The sequence below is a fragment of the Sebastes umbrosus genome, chromosome 20, assembly GCF_015220745.1.
Source record: "Sebastes umbrosus isolate fSebUmb1 chromosome 20, fSebUmb1.pri, whole genome shotgun sequence".
NCBI lineage: Eukaryota > Metazoa > Chordata > Actinopteri > Perciformes > Sebastidae > Sebastes > Sebastes umbrosus.
This window is the reverse complement of record NC_051288.1, coordinates 27379158-27389157: the sequence shown is the minus strand read 5'-3', so window position 1 is coordinate 27389157 and position 10000 is coordinate 27379158. Positions and strand designations below refer to the sequence as shown.

At 47.7% G+C, this 10000-nt stretch overlaps 2 protein-coding genes across 2 annotated transcripts in view; one reads left to right on the top strand and one right to left on the bottom strand.

Annotated features, from left to right (window-relative positions):
- The window catches only part of LOC119480049 (leukocyte cell-derived chemotaxin-2-like), a 3129-nt gene extending 2206 nt beyond the window's left edge, over window positions 1-923 (top strand). Inside the window, exons 3-4 of the mRNA XM_037756127.1 lie at window positions 1-146; window positions 657-923. The exon at window positions 1-146 is cut by the window's left edge and continues 6 nt beyond it. Of these exons, the coding sequence (XP_037612055.1) occupies window positions 1-146; window positions 657-823 (313 nt within the window). The 3' untranslated portion in view covers window positions 824-923. The remainder of the gene's footprint in view (window positions 147-656) is intronic.
- Window positions 924-2811: 1888 nt separating this feature from the next.
- On the bottom strand, window positions 2812-7150 carry LOC119479862 (monocarboxylate transporter 9-like). Its single transcript, XM_037755830.1, has 9 exons — window positions 6929-7150; window positions 6598-6814; window positions 5541-5684; window positions 5260-5355; window positions 4329-4600; window positions 3734-4114; window positions 3460-3473; window positions 3167-3339; window positions 2812-3002 (listed from the first exon to the last, which is right to left on the bottom strand). Exons 1-9 carry the CDS (start codon window positions 7148-7150, stop codon window positions 2812-2814), a joined length of 1710 nt encoding a protein of 569 aa, XP_037611758.1.
- Between the last annotated feature and the right edge of the window lie 2850 nt (window positions 7151-10000).

Below are 10000 nucleotides of genomic sequence, written 5' to 3'. Positions count from 1 at the left end.
GAGGGACCACAAAGGTCTGGACATCGTGTGCAACGACGGCTCCGTCGTCTACGCTCCGTTTGACGTGACTCTCAACAGGAAGGTCATCGTCTACACCGACCCCGCGAAGGCCGCCATCAACAACGGCATCAACCTGAGCGGCGGAGGTCAGTCCTTCATACTCGGACTATAGTCCATATATATATATATATATATATATATATATATATATATATATACTATATATACTACAGTCAGTCACACACTGATGATACTGTAAGGTAACTGTGTAGCTCAAGTACTGGACTGAAGTACATATTTCAGGTACTTGTGCTTTATTTGAGTATTTTAATTTTATGCTACTTTATATTTCTATTTACTTACCTACTGTAACAGAGTTACTGTGGTATTAGTACTTATACACTAACAGAGTATTTCTACAGTGTGGTATTAGTACATTTACTGTAACAGTATTTTTAGGTCTGTGTATTAGTACTCTGTGTATTAGTTCTCTGTGTATTAGTTCTCTGTGTATTAGTTCTCTGTGTATTAGTACTCTGTGTATTAGTACTCTGTGTATTAGTTCTCTGTGTATTAGTACTCTGTGTATTAGTGCTCTGTGTATTAGTACTCTGTGTATTAGTACTTGTACTGTAGTACTGGTTCTTCTGCTGCAGGTCTGTGCTTTAAGCTGTTCTACGTTCAGCCGGACCGGACCTCGGGCTCGGTGAGGAAGGGCGAGCGGATTGGCGTCATGCTGCCGATGCAGAGCGTTTATCCAGGAATCACCTCACACGTCCACGTCCAGATGTGCGACCGGAGCGACCCGACGCCGTACTTCTGAACAACTCAACCTCGACTCCTCAGACTTTAACTTCACTGTGTCAACGTTAAATCTCTTTTATTGGCTCTGCTGTTATGAAGTAATAAAATCTGAAGAGAAAGTTATGATTTGTTTTAGTTTTTTATTTATTTAAGAAGATTGAGTGGAGCTTCTGAACCTGTGAACACAAACTAACGGATGCATCACGATGTTCGGAGGTAAAGATCGTTCACATCTTCTCTTTCATACCGACTCAACGTTTCCTCAAAAAACATCAAACAGTAACAAGGCAGAACAATAATATCTTCACAGAACAATACACAGCAATCATGAAAACAACATATAAAATAACACGATAATAACACCATAATGCAAATTTATTTTAACGCCACGTGTCTTTAAGGCATTAACGAAACTTGTGATTTTAGGTTCTAGCGGCTCAGTCGTGTGATGTGAATGTGTGAGGGGGTTTTGTCCAAAAAAATGTCCGAAACAAAAAAGTCCAAAAAAAGTCTGAAAATGTCGATACCGATACTGGAATCATATGAAACTATAAACCCTGATGAATCCATCGGTACCAAGTAGGGGTGGAACGGTTCACTAAATTCCAGGTTGGGTTCATATCAGGGTTTTGGGTTCGGTTCATTAATGTTCCAGTGACGAGGTCTTGATTCCAACAGGCTTTTCATTTATAGAAGAGAAGCGTGACCGGAGAAGCGTGACCGGAGAAGCGTGACCGGAGAAGCGTGACCGGAGAAGCGTAACCGGAGAACCGTGACCAGAGAACCGTGACCAAAGAACCGTGACCGGAGAACCGTAACCGGAGAACCGTGACCAGAGAACCGTGACCGGAGAACCGTGACCAAAGAACCGTGACCGGAGAACCGTGACCGGAGAAGCGTGACCGGAGAAGCGTGACCAGTGAACCGTGAACAGAGAACCGGACCAGAGAACCGTGACCAGAGAACCGTGACCAGAGAACCGTGACTAGAGAACCGTTCCATCCCTGGTACCAACCATGTCAGACTAGCTGGTCGTGACGGAGGTTAAATAACGCTCTAAACTGACGCTACATTTTTTGCATTTCTTCAGTAAAATGAATTGAAACTAAAAAAGAGGACAACATTAAAACCAGTGTAATTAATGAAAGACAAACTGGATTAGAATCAGATCCATTTCCTTTATGACCACGTCGTCATGCTCCGGAAACTTCCGTTTCATAAAGCTGCTGTTTGTGATGTTTTAAAGCTGCAGAGATGAAACTCTGCTGGAGAAACACAAACTGTTTGACTGCTTCTGGACGGAGCTAAATGAAATGAAACTATATTCTTAGTGAAGGTGTTAACGTCGGTGTTGTTGTGGTGTTAACGTCGGTGTTGTTGTGGTGTTAACGTGGGTGTTGTTGTGGTGTTAACGTCGGTGTTGTTGTGGTGTTAACGCCGGTGTTGTTGTGGTATTAACTTCGGTGTTGTTGTGGTGTTAACGCTGGTGTTGTTGTGGTGTTAACGCGGGTGTTGTTGTGGTGTTAACGTCGGTGTTGTTGTGGTGTTAACGCGGGTGTTGTTGTGGTGTTAACGCGGGTGTTGTTGTGGTGTTAACGTCGGTGTTGTTGTGGTGTTAACGCCGGTGTTGTTGTGGTGTTAACGTCGGTGTTGTTGTGGTGTTAACGTCGGTGTTGTTGTGGTGTTAACGTCGGTGTTGTTGTGACCTCTGTGATTGTTCTTTAACAGGTTCATATCTGATCTCCTGACAGTTTACAGTCTCTGTGTGCTCAAAGTTTGATTTGTGATATCTGAAGCTTATTTGTTTTATAAAAACTGATGTGTATAAATGTTTAAAAAGGGACTTCAGGTTGTAACACAGAAAACACCTGAAGTCAAAGTCAGACCTTTGTGACTCGCTGCGTTTCTGTTTCTGTTTCTGAGTTTTGATCTCATCAGCATCGAGTAAAAAAGTAAACAATGAATACACAAATAGAGTTTAACTTGTTGGAATCAAACCTTCTCTGTTCAGCTCCTGGATCCGGCATCTGTTGCCGTGGTGACCGTACAGCTGATGAGCTCAGCCTCAGGAGGAGGAGGAGGGGTTTCAGGTCGCGGCAGGATGGCGGCGAGGAAGAGGACGAGGCTGCCAGTCATCATGCAGCCGCCGCTGAGGTAGAAGGCGACGTCGTAGGACTGACTGAAGTCGTAGAAACAACCTGAAGAAGAAAACGTCCTGTAGATGAGGTCCACGTGTCTGAAGTCTCCGCTGGTTAGTTTTAATAGACATGAAGTGAAACCGCCGTCCGTCAGCCAGGAGGGCGTGAACCAACGCGGCGTTTATTAAAACAGTCAGACCTCTGGGTCTTCTGACCCGTCTTACCTACGACCGGAGGACCCAGCATGGTGCCGACGCCTCCGAAGAACATGAGCATCCCGTGAGCCTCGGCGAGCTTCTCCACGCCGACCACCTGACTGGTGACGTACGGCGTCAGAGCCCAGTTCCCCGTCATGAAGCCCAGAACCACCGACAGCACCTGGAGGTCCAGGTACGAGCTGAAACACAAACACAGGTTCTGTCTGTCAGCATCATGTTATATTATATATGATCACATTATTATTACATTCATATCATGACGGCTGTCAACACATTCAAATAGTTCATCCTGATTAAACACACATTCACTGATCTGGAGGTCAGAGGTCAGAGGTCAGAGGTCAGAGGTCAAGGAACCCCTTTGTAAATGGCCATGACAGAAGAAGAAGAAGAAGAAGGAGAAGAAGGAGAAGAAGAAGGAGAAGAAGGAGAAGAAGAAGAAGAAGAAGGAGAAGAAGGAGAAGGAGGAGAAGAAGGAGAAGAAGGAGAAGAAGGAGAAGAAGGAGAAGAAGGAGAAGAAGAAGAAGAAGAAGGAGAAGAAGGAGAAGGAGGAGAAGAAGGAGAAGAAGGAGGAGAAGAAGAAGGAGAAGGAGAAGAAGGAGAAGGAGAAGAAGGAGAAGAAGGAGAAGGAGGAGAAGAAGGAGAAGAAGGAGGAGAAGAAGAAGGAGAAGGAGAAGAAGGAGAAGGAGACCTACCGAGGCTGAAGAGGAAGAGACAGACGCACAACGCCGCGAGGACTTGGTCCTGAAGGAGAGACAACATGGAGGACAAACACCTGAAGAGACAGAAGACCAGTTTTAATAATCCAAACTGATTATTGTTCATCGTTATTGTGTGTGTGTGTGTGTGTGTGTGTGTGTGTGTGTGTGTGTGTGTGTGTGTGAGTGTGTGTGTGTGTGTGTGTGTGTGTGTGTGTGTGTGTGAGTGTGTGTGTGTGTGTGTGTGTGTGTGTGTGTGTGTGTGAGTGTGTGTGTGAGAGTGTGTGTGTGTGTGTGTGTGTGAGAGTGTGTGTGTGTGTGTGTGTGTGAGTGTGTGTGTGAGAGTGTGTGTGTGTGTGTGTGCGTGTGTGTGTGTGTGTGTGTTACACTCACTGGGAGTAACGTCTCATCTTGATCTTCATCATCTTGACGAAGGCCGAGCAGCTCCTCCTTCTCCTCCTCCTCCTCGCCAGCGGGTCCTTGGTTTCCATGGTGATGACTGGATCTGTGGATGAAGGCTTCTGATTGGACGCCTCGTCCTCCTCCTCCTCCTGAAGCTGCTGCAGGACGGCGGCGCGCTGTTTGAGGTAGTACCCGGGCGGGGTCAAAGGTCGCATGAAGCCGGCACACGCCACCATGTTGAGCGCCAACGCCCCGACGACCAGCAGGCAGCCGTCCAGACCGAACAGGTCGATGAGCTCCTTCTGCAGCTCGGCGTACAGGACGCCGCCCACGCTCGCACCTGATAGGACGACACAGACCGCATGTGATTATCATAAAGTGGGCATGTCTGTAAAGGGGAGACTCGTGGGTACCCAGAGAACCCATTTACATTCACTGATCTGGAGGTCAGAGGTCAAGGGACCCCTTTGAACATGGACATGACAGTCTTACCTCTTCAACATTTAGTCTCAGTTCAGAGCGTTATTTAACTCCTTCATGACCAGCTGGTCTGACCTGGTTGGTACCGATGGATTCATCAGGTTCTCTAGTTTCAGATGAAACCGGTAGTAGTAGTAGTAGTAGGATCTTCACTCTGAGCGCGCTACAACCTCTGTTGGACAGAATATTGTGCTGTTGGAGTTTTAAGGGTTAACAGACGTTTAAATATCACCGGGTTCAGCCGGAGCGACTCGGTCCGATCAACTGTGTTTGTCTCCTGTTTACAGAACCAGAGCTGTGGATGAACACGCAGAACGGACCGCTAGCGGCGGATGATGGATTAGAATCACAGACCCGTTAAATACATGTTTTAATATCATTAGAAAGGAAAATAGAAAATGGCAGGTAATAATATTTATATTATATTCTAGTTATGAACACACATGGACGATGTGGTCATGTGACGGATGACGATGTGGTCATGTGACGGACGACGATGTGGTCATGTGACGGACGTACCTGTGGTCATTATTCCCAGCGCCAGGCCTCTCTTCTTGTCAAAGTACAGACAGGTGACGGTGACGGTGGCGGCGTACAGCAGACCGAGGCCGACACCTGAGACACACAGAGGACACCGTTAAACTGTCCTCACTGAAGATCCACGTCCTCCACAGTCAGCACCGTCTCTGACGGTCTGAGAGTCAGATCGGACTCTCTTCACGGCAAAATACACTTTATTAGGACATTAATATCTCAAATATATATATATGAATAGAATATTAGTTTTAGCCTCATTTCACCAACAACAACGCCGTAGGAGAAGATGAGGAAGGGGATGTTGGGGGCGAAGGCGCTGAGCATCAACCCCCCCGCCACCATCACACCGCTGAAGATGGTGATGGGCCGAACGCCGAAATTCACCAGACAAACGCCGCAGACAGGACCTGGAGGGAGGAGAGGATGAGAGGTTCAAATTCAATCCAGCGACCTGCCGAACAAACAGACGTCAGTAAATGATTGTCTGTGGCCTCGTTACAGGACATGTAGAAATACTTCTATTAGCAACAATACTATATCTGAGTGCAAGCAACAATATATCTGAGTGCAAGCAACAATATATCTGAGTGCAAGCAACAATATATCTGAGTGTAAGCAACAATATATCTGAGTGCAAGCAACAATATATCTGAGTGCAAGCAACAATATATCTGAGTGTAAGCAACAATATATCTGAGTGCAAGCAACAATATATCTGAGTTCAAGCAACAATATATCTCAGTGTAAGCAACAATATATCTGAGTACAAGCAACAATATATCTGAGTGCAAGCAACAATATATCTGAGTGCAAGCAACAATATATCTGAGTACAAGCAACAACATATCTGAGTGCAAACAACAATATATCTGAGTGCAAGCAACAATATATCTGAGTACAAGCAACAATATATCTGAATACAAGCAACAATATATCAGAGTGCAAGCAACAATATATCTGAGTGCAAGCAACAATATATCTGAGTACAAGCAACAATATATCTGAATACAAGCAACAATATATCTGAGTGCAAGCAACAATATATCTGAGTGCAAACAACAATATACCTGAGTGCAAGCAACAATATACCTAAATACAAGCAACAATATATCTGAGTGCAAGCAACAATATATCTGAGTGCAAACAACAATATACCTGAGTGCAAGCAACAATATACCTGAGTGCAAGCAACAATATTTCTGGCCAGACAAAGGCGACGTGAGGCAATGCAACTGATGGCCTTTATCGCCGCTAGTTTTTTGATGTCAGATTGGTTTGTCTGGACCTGAAGGAATAATCACACACACAATGTCTCCTCACCCAGTATGAGTCCGATTCCGACCACCAGTGAGCCAACCCACGCCGTCATGGCCTTCCCCTCCCTGAAGGTGAGCAGCCACTCGGGGTAGAGGACGCCCACCGACTGAGGAGAGCCGTACCCTAACAGCAGAGCCAGGAAGCTGGATGCCAAGACCACCCAGCCATACCCGCCATCCAGGGCCGGGGGCTGGGCAGCAGGAGGACCGGGAGCCGGGGGCTAGGGGGTCGGGGGCTGGGGGGCCGGGAGCTGGGCAGCAGGAGGGCCGGGAGCCGGGGGTTGGGGGGTCGGGGGGTGGGGGGCCGGGAGCTGGGCAGCAGGAGGACCGGGAACCGGGGGTTGGGGGGCCGGGGGCTGGGCAGCAGGAGGGCCGGGAGCCGGGGGTTGGGGGGTCGGGGGCTGGGGGGCCGGGGGCTGGGCAGCAGGAGGGCCGGGAACCGGGGGTTGGGGGGCCGGGGGCTGGGCAGCAGGAGGGCCGGGAGCCGGGGGTTGGGGGGCCGGGGGCTGGGCAGCAGGAGGACCGGGAGCCGGGGGCTGTGGGTCCGGGGGGGTCATGATGAGATGATGGGTGACCTGCAGGGATTCGACAGGACGAGGAAACAAGTCGGTCTGCTGTGAAGGAGAGAGGAGGAAATTGGAGTTCAATATATACAGTATTAGTAGTATATGAAGTATAGTAGTATTATATATTATAAATATATATTATTATCAGCTAAATGTACTCAAAGCATTACAAGTAAAAGTACTGGTTCTCAGTGGTAGAAGAAGTGCTCAGGTCAAAATCCTCCTGAAGTAAAGTATATAGTAGTATATAGTAGTATTGCCCTGCTTAGACAGATTGAAGGGAAATACAGCGAAGAGGTGAAAATACAACCAGACTGCATTCACACTTCAGTGTTTTCAGTGAAGCGGCTGCAGCTCTGTGGTCACATGTACTTTATATACTCTGCTCTGATTGGACAGTTATCTTCTCTTTGATCATTCAGTGTGTTTTATCAGCTGTAACAGGATCAATACATCTGATTCAATTCCTTCACCTCGTCCGCCCTTCGTCCTCTGATCTGTCCTGTGATCCGTCCTCTGACCCGTCCTCTGACCCGTCCTCTGTACTTTGACTGAAGTAAAGGAAGTAAAGTACTTCTTCCACCACTGAGGACCAGCACTTTTACCTGTGATACTTTAAAGGTGCAGTGTGTAGGGTCTGGTGCCGCCAAATGGGCGCTAAATATTCCGGGCCAAAATGGACAGTTGTTTTGCTTAACTGGCCCACTAGTAGGAGAACTACAGCAAAGAGCTTAGAAGCAAAGAGACGGAAACTCTGCTGTTCTTTTGACAACAGCCACTGCCGCCATTTTGGACTGAACACTTATTATATTTATAATATTGCATTGTTCAACACAGGACGTTCCAGTAGAATATGACAATAGAATAGAAATCATGTAGTTCGACTGTGCGTCTCTTTGTAAGAGGACGTTTTACTGCCGTCTGGTCGTCTCTTTCAGTCCAACATGGCGGAGGTGTAGCTCTGCTGCTGGACGCTGACGTTGACATGGAACCAACTACTGACTTTCACTTCTTAGAGATACACGTTGTTGGCTTACGGAGGCCGAGGTGAAAACGTGAACCTGTCTCTCTAGAGAGAGTTTGGTTTGTCCGCTCTGAGCTACTGTAGAAACTATGACCAGAGAACACACAGCTGCAGGGGATCATTTATAACAGGACTCAGTTTCCTCCAATACACCGGTCAGATTCATTTATAACAGGACTCAGTTTCCTCCACTACACTGGTCAGATTCATTCATAACAGGACTCAGTTTCCTCCACTACACTGGTCAGATTCATTTATAACAGGACTCAGTTTCCTCCACTACACTGGTCAGATTCATTCATAACAGGACTCAGTTTCCTCCATTACACCGGTCAGATTCATTTATAACAGGACTCAGTTTCCTCCACTACACCGGTCAGAAGTCACGTGTGTTTTGGTCCCAAACAAAGCTGCTAACAGACAAACAGGAAGTTACCTGGAGTCACCTGGAGTCACCTGATGACGCAGCTCCTCCTGCAGACTAACAGCTCAGACTGAGTCCTGTTGTCGGTGGTCGGTGGTCGGTGGTCGGTTGTTCTCTCTGCGGACTGACCCGCTACCGGAAGACGCTCCCACTGCTGCGCGTGTCCGCTCCGTGCGCGTGTCCGTTCTGTGCGCGCGGCCGGTTGATTGACATGTGGGTGGAGGAGAGGGGGGTAATCAATACTACGGTAAAAGTACAAATACATCAACATAAAAACACTTCATTTAAAATCCTACTGAAGTAAAGAACAGAAGTTTATTATTTATTATTTATTATTTATTAAAGGGAGTGTTAGTAAGAATCCTAAATGTCTTGTTAACAGCTTCACCTGTGGCCGTTAAGTCAACTAAAGTCAGCGTCCTGTTGCTGGCGCTTGTGCTCGCTCTACATAGACATGAAGGAGCATCACTCAACACAGTGAGGAGACACACGTCAGCTAAAAGCACAATATCATTCTATATTTCAGCTGCTTGGCAGTAATGTTAGCTGACCAGACCAAGGTCTCTCCATGAATCAATGCTGATCCTAGTGTTGGCTTTTCCCGCCTCAGCCTCCCGACCGCGGCCGGAGGGAACGGGGGAGACGCCGGAGTTTTGGTGGGAGACGATAACGTTTCTCTCTGCGGAGCCCCATCACTTCACAAGACACGGGAAACCTCTGTTGGTCTGGAGGAGCTGCAGCAGTTATTTCTGCACAAACGTCCACTGAACATTCACTAGATATTCTCAGAGCTAAACTAACTCTTCTGCAGTGTGGAGTGAGCAGCATGCACGTGAGAGGTGGAGAGAGAGAGAGAAGGAGCGTGGTGTGTGAGTGAAGGCAGGCAGAGGAGCAGAGGAGCAGAGGAGCAGAGACTCCGGTCACACGCGAGCGCGCATGGGAAACCGACCTACATTTATACGCTTAGAAAGTTACAAACAGTCCCTTTAAAGGGACGGGTCGGCACACATGCGCACTCGCATATGCGCATTCGCGTGTAGCCGCTGCCTCTCCTCCTCTGCCTGCCTGCCTTCACTCACACACCGCGCGCGTTCTCGCTCAGCTCGCTCCACCTCTCACGTGCATGCTGCTCACTCCACACTGCAGAAGAGTTAGTTTAGCTCTGAGAATATCTAGTGAATGTTCAGTGGACGTTTGTGCAGAAATAACTGCTGCAGCTCCTCCAGACCAACAGAGGTTTCCCGTGTCTTGTGAAGTGACGGGGCTCCGCAGAGAGAAATGTTGTCTTCTCGTTACCGACCGGGTGCCGGTGTCTCCCCTGCTCTCTCCGGCTGCGGGCGGAGAGAACAGGGAGACATGCTGCAGAGCCCCGCTGCCTCAGCCTGCACTGAGA